This window comes from Rutidosis leptorrhynchoides, chromosome 6 (genome assembly GCF_046630445.1).
Source record: "Rutidosis leptorrhynchoides isolate AG116_Rl617_1_P2 chromosome 6, CSIRO_AGI_Rlap_v1, whole genome shotgun sequence".
Taxonomy (NCBI): domain Eukaryota; kingdom Viridiplantae; phylum Streptophyta; class Magnoliopsida; order Asterales; family Asteraceae; genus Rutidosis; species Rutidosis leptorrhynchoides.
This window is the reverse complement of record NC_092338.1, coordinates 332,692,810-332,708,769: the sequence shown is the minus strand read 5'-3', so window position 1 is coordinate 332,708,769 and position 15,960 is coordinate 332,692,810. Positions and strand designations below refer to the sequence as shown.

At 36.4% G+C, this 15,960-nt stretch overlaps 3 protein-coding genes across 4 annotated transcripts; 2 read left to right on the top strand and 1 right to left on the bottom strand.

The window, feature by feature from the left end:
• The first annotated feature begins 1,860 nt into the window (after positions 1-1,860).
• Positions 1,861-3,030, top strand: LOC139854729 (uncharacterized mitochondrial protein AtMg00810-like). Its single transcript, XM_071844016.1, has one exon. It carries the CDS (start codon positions 1,861-1,863, stop codon positions 3,028-3,030), a length of 1,170 nt encoding a protein of 389 aa, XP_071700117.1.
• A 1,903-nt stretch (positions 3,031-4,933) lies between these two features.
• LOC139852363 (magnesium transporter MRS2-11, chloroplastic-like) lies at positions 4,934-9,483 on the top strand. The gene is made up of 13 exons (XM_071841642.1): positions 4,934-5,510; positions 6,335-6,407; positions 6,614-6,684; positions 6,784-6,869; positions 6,964-7,057; positions 7,353-7,421; positions 7,506-7,586; positions 7,670-7,832; positions 7,910-7,955; positions 8,117-8,197; positions 8,609-8,691; positions 8,932-8,975; positions 9,074-9,483. The coding sequence occupies exons 1-13, from the start codon at positions 5,133-5,135 to the stop codon at positions 9,167-9,169; spliced, it is 1,365 nt and encodes a 454-aa protein (XP_071697743.1). The 5' UTR covers positions 4,934-5,132; the 3' UTR covers positions 9,170-9,483.
• A 742-nt stretch (positions 9,484-10,225) lies between these two features.
• On the bottom strand, positions 10,226-12,460 carry LOC139855502 (uncharacterized). 2 transcript variants are annotated; one of them, XM_071844729.1, is made up of 7 exons: positions 12,247-12,460; positions 11,553-11,593; positions 11,377-11,440; positions 11,091-11,279; positions 10,902-10,973; positions 10,650-10,825; positions 10,226-10,554 (listed from the first exon to the last, which is right to left on the bottom strand). In XM_071844729.1, the coding sequence occupies exons 1-7, from the start codon at positions 12,391-12,393 to the stop codon at positions 10,437-10,439; spliced, it is 807 nt and encodes a 268-aa protein (XP_071700830.1). In that variant the 5' UTR covers positions 12,394-12,460; the 3' UTR covers positions 10,226-10,436. The 2 variants fall into 2 exon arrangements, with proteins under 2 accessions (XP_071700830.1, XP_071700831.1); XM_071844730.1 differs by having other exon boundaries at positions 11,377-11,445; positions 12,247-12,342.
• Positions 12,461-15,960: the final 3,500 nt, after the last annotated feature.

The window sequence follows — 15,960 nt, the reverse complement described above, 5'->3', positions numbered from 1 at the left end:
TTTGAACTTACCAATACTACCACAACGTAGCCAAGAACGAGATGAACAACTTTAGAACCCGAGCTTTGGTGAGAATCCGACTCCTTCTTCTCCAAATCAAGCTCTCTCTCTCTAAACACTTACTTTCTCTCTAGATACAAGTGTGAGAGTGAAAAGAGGTGAAATGAGGATAAGATATCCCACAGATCAGTTTTGTGGCTCATAAACCGACCCTCAAGTGAAAATACCAAAATACCCCTTATTAACTCAATTTATCACTGCTGGCCCATCAGTTCTGTTGGACGGCATCCCAAAACTTGGACGGCGTCCAACCCTTCATTACTGGACGGTGTCCTCCAATCTGGACAGCGTCCCAATCAACTGAAAAGGACAAAATGGAAACAGGGTCTTACAAGTTATTCTAGTCGAGGGCGTGGTCATGGACGCTCTAATGATACAAGTCCACCTCATTATCAGTTGTGCCGAACTAATGGGCATTATGCCTCTTCGTGTCCTGAATTATCTACATACACAAGTCGGACTTTTATGGTGTTTTCTGTAACTTCTTGAATTTTGTACATACACAATTTGGTACCAAGATTAAAGCCTTTCAAAGTGATGGTGGAACTGAGTTCCTTAATAACAGTGTTCCTAAGCTTCTTTCTACTAATGGTACACACCATCGGGTTTCTTGTCCATACACGCCTCAACAAAATTGATGGGCCGAACGTAAACATCGTCATATCACCGAAACAGGTTTTGCTATGATGTTTAATGCACACACGCCTGCTTCCCTTTGGACCGATGCTTTTAGCTCGGCGACATATATCATCAACCGGTTACCTACGACCTTACTTAACTCTAAGTCTCCCTATGAGTTATTGTTCAAGAATGTGCCACACTATGACACCTTCTGGACGTTTGGTTGTCGTGTTTTTCCATATCTTATGATTACTCGTTGCACAAATTGGCACCTCGTAGCATTGCTTGTGTTTTCACCGGATATAGTTCTTATTATAAAGGTTACAAATGTTTAGATCTATCTTCTGAACGTGAGTACATCACACGCCATGCTCAATTTGATGAAGTTTATCTACCTTATTCGGGATCTTTGTCCAAAGTTGATCTTGGAAGCTTGAGTTATTCAAATTTTTTAGATAATGCTTTACCATCTCAGTTAGTCCCATCCGGGATATCTTCCACAAAGACATCTCCCACAGCAACAACATCACCATGCACTTTATGTCCAGAATCAAGTGTGTTGGATACGCCTATAAGTGTTTCGGTTCAACCTGTTGGTTCTCCTTCACCTGCACAACCTACTGAGCACTCTGATTATGCTGATTCACCTACGGTTCCTGCATCAAGTGAGCATCCACCTTTGGCTCCATCTTCAACGCATCCTATGACCACTAGGTCTAAAGATGGTATTGTTAAACGCAAATATATTCTGGATCTTGCGCAACTTTCTTGTTCACAGATTCATCATGGTTTACTTACTACTTATGAACTGAAGGGTTTTAAATCTGATGCTAAACATCCTGCGTGGTACCAGGATATGCAAGAAGAAATTGATGCATTACATCATAATAAAATGTGGGATCTTGTTCCACTTCCTAATCATGGTAATATTGTTGGTTCCAAATGGGTATTTCGTACCAAATATAATTCAGATGGTTTGGTTGATAGACTTAAAGCTCGTCTTGTTGCACAAGGATTCACTCAAGTTTCAGGCATCGATTATTCTGCAACTTTTAGTCCAGTTGTAAAAGCATCGACTGTGCGTATTGTTCTCTCTTTGGCAATGCTTCAAAAATGGCACTTACATCATCTAGACGTTAAAAATGCGTTTTTTATGGACATCTTACTTAAAATGTCCTAATGGAACAACCCCCGGGTTTTCTAGACTCAAAATATCCTTCTCATGTTTGTTGGTTAAAGAAGGCTTTATATGGCCTTAAGCAGGCTCCTCGGGCATGGTTTCAACGTCTAAGTGTATTTCTTGTTCAGCATGGCTTTCAGTGTAGTCGTGCAGATCCATTTTTGTTTATCTACAAACATGCTTCGTGTGTACTTTACTTACTTGTCTATGTTGATGACATTATTCTTACTGGGAATAACTCATCCAAGATTTCTGACTTTATTACACGACTTCACAAGGAATTCTCCATTAAGGATTTAGGCAAGTTGAGTTATTTCTTAGGTCTTGAAATTTCCTATACCGAATACGATCTATTTCTTAGTCAAACTAAATATGCTCACGATATTTTAGTTCGCGCTCAACTCTTGGATAGTAAACCGATTGCCACGCCCTTTCCAACAGCTGCGTCCTTTACAACGGATGGGCATCCCTATGATGATCCCACTTACTATCATTCACTTGTTGGTGCTCTGCAATATCTCACTATTACTCGACCAAACATATCTTATGTAGTTAACCAAGTAAGCCAATTTCTTCATACTCCTACTATTGATCATTTTCAGGATGTGAAACGGATTATTCGTTATATTAAAGGAACAATGCATTATGGTCTGACTTTTTATCATTCGCCTAAACCATCATTGCTTGGTTATTCTGATGTTGATTGGGCATGTTGTATTGAAACTCGTCGCTCCACCTATGGTTATTCAATCTTTCTTGGAGGGAATTTAGTTTCTTGGAGCGCTAAAAAGCAACCAACAGTAGCTCGTTCTAGTTGTGAATCGGAATACAGGGCGCTGGAAAATACTGCGACTGAGATAGTATGGATTACACATCTTCTTCGAGAGCTTTATATCTTGCCTCCAGATCGTCCAACAATTATGTGCGACAATAAGAGTGCTTTAATTCTCAGTCAAAGTCCTGTATCACACAAACGGTCCAAGCATATTGATATCGACTACCACTTTGTTCGCGAGCTTGTTTCTTCCGGTAAGCTGTACACCAAGTTTGTACCTACACATCTTCAGCTCTCTGATATCTTCACAAAAAGTTTGCCTAGACCGTTGTTTGAATCTTTTCGCACCAAGCTTCATGTTGGCGTGCCACCTATTCGCTTGAGGGGGTATTAACGATACACTTGGTTAACAAGTTTTTGGCGTTTCTTAATGAGCAAGCTTGTTGTAAATATAGATAAGATTTCTTTCCTTGTGTATGTATTTGAGTCCAACTCTAATTCTTTATAATCCTTACAAATAGATGAATGATAAACCCTTAAATGGTGTGGGATTTAACCCTGTTATGTTGCCCAGGTGCAGTTGCACTTTCAGCCCCGCCCAAAGTCCGGCCCTGGATTTAAGAGGTCTCCAGGGCGGAACCATTGATTTTTTTTTTATTGTTGATCATGCAATTGTTAACAAAAGAAAAGTGCAGGTCTACATTTAAACGAAAAGAATGATCATTTTACCTTACGTGTCTATTAGTTAAGAGGATTTATTGGAATTTTTTACTGACCATCACTCGCAAAGACTTCACATGTAAGATTTACAAATTATATGGATTGTCTAAACTAAAATAAAATCTACAAACAGAACTAATAACACCGAAACTATTTGACACAAATCAAATGAACTATCCCCGTATCCCCCTAATTTTGTTTTTTAAAAGAGAAAATTGCGCGGATAGTCCTTATAGTTTGTACCATAATGCACGGGTAATCAAAGTATCAGTTTTGTATGTGGATAGTCAATGTGGTTTGCTAGAGGAGCAAAGATAGTCCAAATCACTAACTCTGTTAATTTTTCTGTTAAAATCTAGTCATGTGCCAGACATGCGAGGGTATTTTCGTCATTCAATCTCTCCAACAAACCAAAGACTTTTAGAAACCCACTTTTCAAATTTCATATTCAAAAACCACACTATATATATATATATATATATATATATATACACACACACACACACACACGAAAATAAAAATATAAATAAACCCATCATCTTAAATCATCTCATCATTCCACGTTATTTGATTAAAAACTCATCGGTCATCCCATTAAACACTACCCCCGTTGTCACGTCAGTCGCCGTTGTTTACTTGAAAACGTCAACTTTGGCGTACCTGCTCTGTGCACCGGCGATCGTAACAGAGCTCCGGCAGAATAAACTCAGTTGTAAATGTTAGTACGAATGGGTTATTATCGGGGTTTAATTATGTTTCTATTTTGGTTTCCCTACAAGAAACTCAAATATAAAATTTGTTCGGGTTTAATTGTGTTTCTATTTTGGTTACAACCCAATCAGATTTGTTGTTGGTCGAACTCAGCGGTGACGGTAGTTGAACTCAGCGGTGGTGATGCTGGTGGAACTCAGCGACGGTGACGGTGGTGGAACTCAGGTCTTGAACAACATGATTGAAGAGGTATTGGTTATAGAATCCAACTCCATGACATGTCCTTTTTTCTGTTGAATCGCGAAGATGGTTATTTTTTTTTTTTGCGAAATCAATTTGGGGTTTTACTTAACAACTAATCTAAAACATTTATTAAGAAATTAGCCTAAATTCTTAGGTTGTAATTTGGGCTTATGAATTTAGGTTTTTGACGGGGTTTGATGGGGTTTATGAAGTTAATGTTTTGATTTGGGGTTCTGTGTTGATTTTGTGGAGATGTGTTGATTTTGAAGATAAAGTTGACTTTATAAAATTTATGTGTTTCCAGATCTGTTTAGAAGAGATGGGTTTATAAATAAGGTTAAATGACGAAAATACCCTCACATGTCTGGCATATGACTAGATTTTAACAGAAAAATTAACGGAGTTAGTGATTTGGATTATCCTTGCTCCTCTAGCAAACTATAGTGACTATCCACATCGAAAACCGATACTTTAGTTAACCGTGCAATTTGATACAAATCACATGAACTATCCGCGCAATTTTTTCTATTAAAAAATGTAAAATTAAAATGAGCCATTTTACCAAAGAATAAAAGCGGTACGAAGTAAACATTTTTAAAAGTTAGCGGTAAAGTGTGACAAGAGCTATGGTGGATAAAATCCACGTGGACACACGATAACCACCTGAAGGCCCGAAACCCCCACTGTCCTTCTCCTCCTCCTCTCCAGCTCACCACCACCATAAACCACCAACGGAGTTCACAATCACACAAAATTTGTATACAATCACATTCTCTAACATGATCATCTCTTACTTCACTACTTGAAACATCAATATACAAAATGGCGGCAAAATCTACAACTTCAATTTCTACCTCTTCACACTTTCCGCATTTAACGGCGATTCAATCGCCGCAGTACATTTCATTCACCAAATACGCCTTCCTCCGGCCAAAATCTCCGGAGATCTCTCTACGAAACACCTGTTATTTTCTGTATCCGATTTCAGTAAATGTTTTATCAACTGCTAGGTCAAAACGTTACGTGAAATCAACGGAAGATAGTACGGACGAAACTTCTGATAACGACGATGAAGATCCAGGTGAACGGAGTTATCAAAGCTACGATGAATTTGAGAAGTTAACTAGCGGCGGTTCGAAGAGGAACGTTTCTTCATTATCTGATGCTCTTAACCTTAACAGTCGTGATCCAGTTTATGAGGTTTGTTTCGATATCAATGTACTATGTCGTTTTGAATATTATATTGTTTAAGTTTAATCTGCTAAAAATTTTTGGCATCTAGCACTGTAAGCTTATTGGTAATGCACTTTAGATATGAAATATTAAAACATAATTATTCCGTGTGAAGTTTAGATTCAAACGTTTATAAGGTTTGTTTCGATTTCAATGTACTAAGACGTTTTCAATATTATGTAATTTAGGTTTAATCTGCTTATTTTGGCATGTAACACTAAGTTTATTCGTAATGCACTTTAGGTATGAAATTTTGAAGCAGGGAATAATCCTGTGAATCTTAGATCCAAACGGATAAGGTTTTCCTTGTTTAGGCTACTGGGGAGGGAGAACGAGTACTTTTACCATATGTATGTGGCCTAACTGGTTCATCTCGTGACCGTTTCCAACCCTTTCTCTGGCCGCGGCTAGTGAGGTTTGAACCGAGAAGAGAATATCAGGCCCCAACCACTAGGCTCTAGGGATAGTTGCTTAGATTCGAATAAGCTTGATTTGACATAGTACTGACTTCAAATACTCATTTTGAACATTTTGCAGTTTAGTTCTAGTTTGGTTAGTGTTTTAAACACTATAAGCTTATTGTCAATGCAGTTATGAGTAGGAAGTTGAAACCATGTTGTTTGCAGTTGTAAATTCATTTGTTATTTTAGTTAGTTCGAGGTTTATGACATTGTTTTGACTCTTTACAGATGGTTTAGATACCAAAAGTGTTTAATTGAGGTTAGTTCTATTTCAAGTCTGTATTAAATATTAGTTATATTCATGTGTATGCATTGTTTATTCTCTTGAAGGTTGTGGAAGTAAGTTCAAAAGGAATGGTCTCAACCAGAAAAGTTAACAGACGGCATCTGCTCAAGTCAAGTGGTAAATATACAATTAAAATAATGATTTCTTTGATGTGGATAATGATTTTTCCAACTTTTGATTCTTCTTTCAGCTTGATGAAATTTTAATAATTAAGCTAACTGTACATTCAAATATCATATATATGCATACATATGTAACTCATCATGATAGAAGTGCAGCTATGTTTATTGATGAACCTCAGCTGGCAAAGTTTGTTATTACAGGTCTCCGTCCTCGAGACATACGTAGTGTTGACCCATCATTGTGGTTGACAAACACAATGCCTTCTTTGCTGGTATATTGCCAAGTCATGAAGTTATGCATAAAACATCCAGAGCATTGTGATTATTGGTCAGCATTAATACATATTTGCTTTGTGATTTTTTTTTTATAGGTTCGTGACAATGCCATATTATTGAATTTGGGATCGCTGCGTGCAATCGCAATGCAAGAGAGTGTTTTTATCTTTAATTACAACCGGTAAGCATTTTTTATATGCAACTCCTCTGATGTTAACTCCCCCTTAATTTCATACGCAATTGAATTTACTGGTTTATCTGTTGTGGAATTGCAGTAGAGGAGGAAAAGCTTTTATTGACGATTTGTTACCTCGTTTGAATCCTAAAAGTATGATTGGGGGAGGTCTAGTAATGCCGTTCGAGCTTGAGGTTGGATTATGTTTTATATAGTTTCTAAATTACCTAGTTTGTTTAATCTTTTTGCCCTTTCTTTATATTGATATCATCCATGTTGCTTGCATTCACTATATAATATTTTTTAAGCTACGGTGGATGATCTCACTTCACAATTCATTCTGATGTTCATGCTTGTTAGCTTGTCCTTGAGTTAAATTTATGACATATTAGATCGTTCCTTTTTATATGCTATTTATTTATTCGTAAGTTATTATTTTAACAACTTAGATTCTAGATTTCCCATGGTTTTAACACATTGGAATTTCAGGTTGTGGAAGCTGCCCTTAATTCAAGAATACAACACTTTGAGCACAGGCTAATGGATCTTGACCCACACGTGAGTATGGAAATATGTCGATTACTTGTCACTTTATAGATTATATTTTGTTGATCACTAACAAAAACCTTTTTTGTACTTCAGGTTCAAGATCTACTAAAGGTTTTACCAAACCGATTAACAGCTAGCATATTGGAACAACTTCGTATTTGCAAGCAAACCTTAGTACTATTCTTACCCGCGTCATTTTTAATTATAACTTACATCCCTATTTTGTGAATTGAAAAATCCTCATTATTTAATGTCAGGTCGAACTGGGATCAAAAGCAGGGGCACTCAGACAAATGCTGCTTGATATGCTAGAAGATTCTCAAGAAATACGCCGTCTCTGTATTGTGGGCAGAAATTGCATCTTGAGTAGAAACATTGATGTTGAGTGCACAGTTCCGCTTGATAAACAGATTGCCGAGGGTAAGTGCGATGCAAAAGTTGGGACAACTGTTTGTAACCGTAATTAATGCATTCATGGTTAATTTCATCATTTGTAGAAGAGGAGGAAGAAATCGAAATGTTGCTGGAAAACTATCTTCACAGGTAGATGTATTATAAGCCAGCTACTCTTAACTACAAGTGTTGTTGCTTTGTTTTCTTTTTTTTTTTTTTTTTTTTTTTTCTGAAAAGCATTTGAATCAAAAGTATTACATTGCCATTCATGGAGTATGCTTAAAGAAAGTTGAATGTTTTTTTGATCTCAGATGTGAATCATGTCATAATCAAGCAGAAAGGCTACTTGATTCTGCAAGAGAAATGGAAGACTCTATTGCCGTTAACTTGAGGTTTACATTTTTGTTTGTTATTCACTACCACTTCAATTATTTTAGTGTGATGAGTTTTATGCAATCTTAAAGTTTACCTGAATTTTGAAAATGTGCAATTAATGCTCATCAGCTTAGATTGCAATGTAGAACTTTACTTGTAGTTCTATAAAACTGGTTGATTATTAGTTAGACTTAGATCTCTATGAAATCCTTGGTTGTGGAACAAAACAATGTGTTGCTGTATAAAGTTGATGAATAGGTAGGTATTACTATTACACTATTACTATCTATTATTAGTTGTCGAAAGGGAAACCATTGCAATTCTAGTGACATTTTAAAATGTGAATTTTCAATTTCTAAGTAATGGAGGGATTAATTTATGTTAAACTAAATTACTTAGTATGTACATATTGTCTGTTTGTTTGACAGTTCTCGAAGACTTCAGGTCAGCAGATTTGAATTGCTTCTTCAGGTTGGGACGTTCTGTCTTGCAGTTGGTGCTCTGGTTTCAGGTTATTATATTAATATTATTCCATCACTAGAAAATTTCAAAATTTGACATTCACATTTATAAACTAACGCTTTCTGTTATTAGACGTACCTGTTCAACCATCACTACTAGATAGAGAAAAATGTTCAAAAATGATTGTAAACTAGAAAGATATACAAAATTAGGCACTATGCATGTTGAAAGACAAGAAAAAATCACATCTCCATTGACCCAAATACCTTAATGTTCAATTTGTGTGTAGGTATATTTGGCATGAATTTAAGATCCTACCTTGAAGAACACGTGGTAAGTTTTTCTTACTCTTCTTAAAGCTTTAATATCTTTTTCATACATGTAGGAGAACAGTTTACAACTTATAAGATTCACAAATTTGTTGTATGCAGTTTGCGTTTTGGCTTACCACAGGAGGAATCATATTTGGTGCTGTAGTGGCATTTTTTCTCACTTACTCATACCTCAGGGCAAAGAAGATCCTATAGGCAGGCAATTATTATAATCTTCATCAAGTCAGTTACCATTTCAGCAAGAAATCATATATCTTACATCACTTCAGATATTCATATGAAAGTAACATGCAGATTAGAGATAAAACCACTTATTTGATCATCGGTGTTATTGATATAAATCATGTGACCTCATAGTAAAATGACAAAAAGATCAATCCATAATTCCATTTGTAGAGCAACATTTCATGTTGAAAAGCTTTTAGAAAATACAGCACATTGGATAAACATATTTAATGTTTTACTACCTTAATGGGTCTGCGTATCCAATAGCAGACCTTAATAAAAACCATATTTCTCATATTTCCATAATCTAATCCATCCTATCTATTTAATCTAATCTATTCTTGCCTCTTCTCAGCTCAGTGTACTTAGTTTAGTGTAATTCGCAGTTGGTATTGGAGTAAGAAGTATGCAATTATTTACAGAGTTGTATATCTAAGAATTAGAGGGGTGCCAACTTTGACCCATGGGTTTATTTTTGGTTTTGTAGAATAGCTTAAAAATTCAAACAGGACAGGTCATACTTGTCAAAGGTCACCCAAAATTTTCTAGGGCTTTAGTCTCCAAACTACTTCTATTAAAAAAAATTAGATTATTACAGATTGTCATCGTTGTTGTCACTCAAGGGACACAGATGATGAGCACCTATATGGCCTCCATCTCAATTCACATTCGGGGTTTTGCCTATACGTACATGTCTTTGCCCCCATAGCCGTTAAATCCCTAATCATTCTTCGGCGAACAATTATGATTTAATCACCCTCGATCAGTTTCCTGACCCTAAGGTTAACCACATTATTCGGAGAGTTGAAACCTGACTCTTTCTAACTCTTTCTAAGCCTTCTCTATTGCACTAAAATATTATTTTATCAAAAACAAACTTGTAATAATCGATAACATGATATTGAGTATACTTCTCTTGGTTCAGTTATGTAGCTTCATATCAAACAATTGGGGATAACAAATTCGATGAAAAAAGCAAAAATATACACATAACATACAAAATTAGTAGCGGCTGAAGAAAGTCAGGTTAACATACAAAATTAGAACGCGGTTGTAGTACAAAATGCGATTTTAGATGCAATTTTTTTCACCATTTTCTGGTTAATACCGTTATTAACAATGTCTGGAATAAGTCATGTGCATTCTCATCAGGTACATTTAACCAGTTTGATTCTCACTTTTAAAATCTCCGAAATGCAAAAAACAAATCCTTAAAAAAATTCTTTGGTAGCATCTGTCATTCTTCTTCTAGCAAAAGTGAAGTACACGATAAAAGTGAAGACAATTCGTCTGGTGTTGCCAATCCAAAACCTTGCCAGCGTATCCTACCAAATTTGTCCAGTAAGAACATGTACCTGTGCATCATTAACAACAGCACAACGTATTTAAAACGGATGACATTGCATAAAGCTTAAAGTTGTAAGCAACAAGTGAATGAAGAGAGTTATACCCGGTTAACAGATTCAGTATTTTCAGCTCCTTTCTGAAGTAATAATGGTCGCCAAAAGCGTACGCTATCTGTCTCTGCAACACACCATCTTCTGAGGGTTTTGACTTTTTCAACATGAGAAGTAAAAGTTTCTTTATTGGGGTCTGCAATAACAGCCACGATTCAATTACAGAGACCTGAAAATATGAAACGTGTTAATTATATCCCAAATCACGGAACTAAAAGACATGCAGGAAACCTTAATATGAGTACCTCGTATAACTGAACTTTTTCTGAGTTTTTAAAAGTTTCAATAAAAGGAGCACACCATGAATCAATCATTACCTGTAAAAGGACAGCATTTTAATTCCAATTCCGCAATTATATAGTATGCTACTGACAGCTACATTACTTAATTGCTTCATGATTATAAAAAAAAAAACATAATAAAAACATTTAAACCTGTGAAGTTGCACGGAATGAAAGACACATCAAAGTTGCTTTTGGAATAGTAGCCTTCAACGAGTCGGTATCAGGTCCAAAAGTAGTGACTGGTAGTTTTAATGATTTTCCGGCTGAAAAGTTAACTTCTAGCTGAGGAAACTTAACAGCTGCCATTGCAGGAATAACAATTTTGTTTGCAGTAGCAATCTGTAAATACATATCACATGCCAGCTCAAATCATATATCATTATATCACCCTATAGAGCACGAAAATCTAAACAATAATCACATGAATAAATTTTACCTTACCACCGTGTTCTTTAAGTTCTGCCATATCAGCAAAATATCCCCTATTCATTTCATCTTTACTGCCCTAAATCACATCACATAAAATATAAAATATTAAAATTAACCACAGCTTAATATGTATTCTACTGAACAACCATCTACAATTACACAACACCAAAGCACAAAACTTACAGTCGAGCACGCTCTTTCTCGATTGCATCCTTATTTCCAAGCTGCATTCAAATTTTGATTTGTTACAAATTAAAATTACAATATCTTAACTCCTACGAAACTATCACATAAAGCAAATTCACGTTACACGAAATCATTAATGTAATAATGACTGCTAATTAGGCCCTCATTATAAGTTACTACTCCGTACAATTTAGTATCACTAACATTTTAACAACCAAAAAAACAAAAAGTAAATATCGCTTCACAGAAACTATAACGTCAACCAAATTCACACTATACAACATCATTAACACCTAGAATTTTGTTTACGGTAGTATTAGATTCCTAGAGTTCGGTTTACAACTAACACTATGAGAAATGAATCACAATTGCCACCTCACAGCACTATAAAATCAATTAAATTCCGTATTATTTCGTATATAACATCATTAACAACTAATGTCTCATCTTAGCAGATACTAAATTCTTAATAAGCCTTAATTACAAATCACAACAACATAACACTAACAAAATCAATCAAATTCAAGTTACGACTTTATTTGTACCTAGGGTTTGCTTTCCGAAAAAAAAAAACATGAATTCAAATTAGGCTTCCATACAAATTAGAACATAGTAACTAACACGCAGTCATCAAATTAACGTGATATCGAACTACTGATACCTACGGTTAGGAACCGATAGATCGAGTTACCTGATAGAAATCGAGAAATCGATTGGAGGTTAACCGTGTGGGGACGTTGACCGGTAAAAACAATTTATCTTCTTGAGTGAACAACAGCCGTGAAGTTAAAGTGATGGCTGATTTGGAACAAGTGAGCTGCTTCAACCGTAACATCATTCCGCCACGAAATCGATGTGTGTGTGGGAGAAATGAATAATTGGCGCAGCGTTCAGAAGTTTGGTGCCACGAATTGGGCTCCAGGTTAGACTCCAGTTGAGGCCCAAACTTGTTTTTTTTTTAGATTGTTTTCTTTAACACGGAATATGACCGAGAGACACTTTTTCAAGTTTTTACACCAACAGGTTATTCATTTTATGAAACTGCGCAACATTTTCTATATGAACGTCACACATTCTTTTTAACCTTTAAATAGAGAATGAGGCGGACTCAGTAGAATCAACACCTAACTGACTGAGACTCTTCTCTGAAAGTAATGGCAAAATCAGGTTTAACATTGGATAAAGGATCCCTACTAAAAATACTACTTCTTATAGGTTGATGTATTTCATTAAGAGGACTTTTAACAATGACATAATGTCATCACATGACTGCCACATCAGCGTCACATCAGCACTTTCTTCTAATCACTAATCAAAGACTAAACCGTTAATAACCATGACGTACCCATTACTTGATCCCACCTTCATTTTTTTATATTAAAATTATTTATTATTATTACTTTACTTACAAAAATTAGAGAGAAATGGGGTGTGTGAGGGGAGAGAGAAATAAGCACATAAGGTTTTTCAATGGTGGCGGTTCGATGCAGGGACAATACAATGGAAGATTTCAGGATGATTATCCGAGACTAACCAAAAATCATTGGATCTCGTTCATGTTTTTCAACTATCCGGATAGTTGGACCATGGCGAATCTTTGGAGGGTTCTCAAACATTATGGTAACCTCAAGGATATCTACATGGTAAAGAAAAGGCTTCGTAATGGTCAGAGGTTCGCTTTTGCACGCTTTGGTGATGTTGGTATTGTGAGAAGACTGTTAAATCGATTAGAGACTATTAAGTTTGATGGGAACCCGACTAGGGTTTTTCTTGCGAATGACAATAAGCAAGTTAATGGTCTCATGGATCTGCTAGAAGAAACTTCACAACGACTGCTGGTAACAACGCCTACAGGGATGGCAGGTACTTCTCTTTTTACTTCTAAAGAGGTTATCCAAAACCCTAATGAAGATCTGAGGAACATAATAAACTAAAACAAGGAAGATTTAAGACATTGTTTGAAGCGAATGGAAAAAGATAAGAAAGTTGAAGAAGAAGTCTTAGATGAAAGAGTTGTCGTGATTAATAAGCAGGATTGTAACACTGATATGTTTGAAAGGTGTATTGTAGTCGAACTTAAGCGATTCGATCTGCTCAACCAATTCGAATCATTATGCTCAGCAGAAGGGTTGGTCGACTTCCACATCAAATATCTGGGTGGATTTGAAGCCATGATTGTCTTTAAGACTAAGGAAGCCGGCAAGCCGCTGATATTATTCTCAATACCGAAAATCATTCGATCAACAAATGGTGTAACAGCATAAAACGATTAGGGTTGAATTACTGGCCTTCCAATGACAAGCTAGTTTGGGTTGAAATTAATGGAGTGCATGTCACTTGTTGGAATGAATAAGTGTTTAGTTCCATTGCTGCTAAATGGGGCGTGTTGTTTCGATGGAGAACTGTAAGATCACAGATGAAAATCAAAATTTGATTTCTGGGCATGTCCTCTTACATATGGGTGATACGGGTCACATCAATGGTACTGTTAACTTAATAATTGATAATCTTATTCCCATATTCGCGTCGATTAAGGAGTTCACTGATCAAATTATTCAACTGGATCCTGATCTTGTTATTCCAACAATGGCGAATGAGGTGGCTGATGACGATATTAATAACAGCTCAAATATCAGCTCAGATGAAGAATATGTGGATGATACGTTTGACTTATACGGCGAGGAATTCCCCATATTTACTGAAGGGCCTATGTTGGGTCATCTTAGGTCTAATGAAAAGACCGGAAGCTGTTCTCCGGTGAACAATTCCGATCAGGCTGGGAAGAAGATGGACTGTGAGGTGGAAGATGAAGGATAGTGTGAATTAAATGCAGGCCAAATCTCCAAGGAAAATTTTTTGGGGAACCAAAAGATCAATATGTCGAAGGGTGTAATAACTCATTGGGAGATGATATCAATAATTATGTCGAGGGCTCCCCAAAAAGTGATAACGATGGTAAAAGTGATGATGTAATCGATTCGACAAAGGTTAATGTGTTTACAGCAGGCCAAGGTTTTAATGGGGGATTAAATAACGGAAATGGGCCTTGCCCAGCCCAAGAAGGTGAGGGTGGGTTGCCAAATGATAATGGGCCTATTTCAGAACAAGAGAATGAGCTTCACTCCAGCCCTATTCGGTCTGGATCCCTTAATTTGGACATCCATGATTCGGTAATTAATAGCCCATTAAGTGTTAATAATGATGATACTGATAAGGTGGGGGCTGAATCGAATAGATTGCCTACAAGAATAGGTTTAATTAATTTAAATGATATTCCTGTCAATTCGTGTTCGATTGATCAAGATAGTGCTGGTATTAACTCCAATTCTTGAGAGATCCTGAGAAAGAAGGTGCAACCCACATTGGAGAAAAATAGGAAAAAACCTAAAAGTTCTAAAAAGAATGATGGTGGTCGATCTCAGTTGAGGAATTGTGAGGCATCTTCACGTATCTTAATTCACAATTCAACTGCTAGGAAGGAACAAGGTGTCAAAAGAGCTTCGAAACCTGCTAGTAGTGATGGGGCGACTGTCAGGCAAAATACTGTGAGTAAAAGCAGGCAAGTATCGAATTCCAATTCCCTTTCTTCATCGTTTTCAATAAATAATGAAGGGCTGAAGGATTTTGGACATCAAATTGGGTTGTTGAAGTGGGTGAAGAAATCCAACCACTAATCCTCAGGCTCCTGTCTGTCACATTTCGTTTATTTTCTTTTTATCATGAAAATCATGTCCTTAAACATAAGAGGTTTTGGGGTGGGGAGGGATAGCAAAATTGGTTGGTTTAAAGGGTTATGTCGGGGTGAAAAACCTAATATCGTGATCCTTCAAGAAACTAAACTGCACAGTATTGACTTAAATTGGGTTCGTGGAATTTGGGGTAATAACAATTAGAATTTTGTCCAAGAGGATATGGTTGGGAAGTCGGGTGGCCTATTAATGATATGGGATATAGATTGTTTTGATGTCTCTAATTCGTTTGTATCTGACTTTTGTATTAGAATTCGAGGTAAATGGAAGAATACGGACAAGGAATTTAACATCTTGAATGTATATGGGCCACACGATGATCTTAATAAGCAAAGATTGTGGGATTTTCTCCACAATTTAATATCTAATAATAGTAACCATGCTTGGGTGATAGGAGGCGATTTCAATGAGGTCCGTAACGATAATGAAAGATTCATTTGCAATTTTATTGAAGCTAGGGCAAAGAAGTTCAACGAGTTCATCGAAAACTCCAAGTTAATCAATATACCACTGGGGGTCAAATTTTCACACGGGTCAGTGATGATGGTCTCAAATTTAGTAAGCTTGATCGTTTCCTTGTAAATGACTTGTTTCATAATTCGTGGTCGTGCTTGTCGGTAGTTGCATTAGAACGTGGGAAGTCGGATCATTGCCCG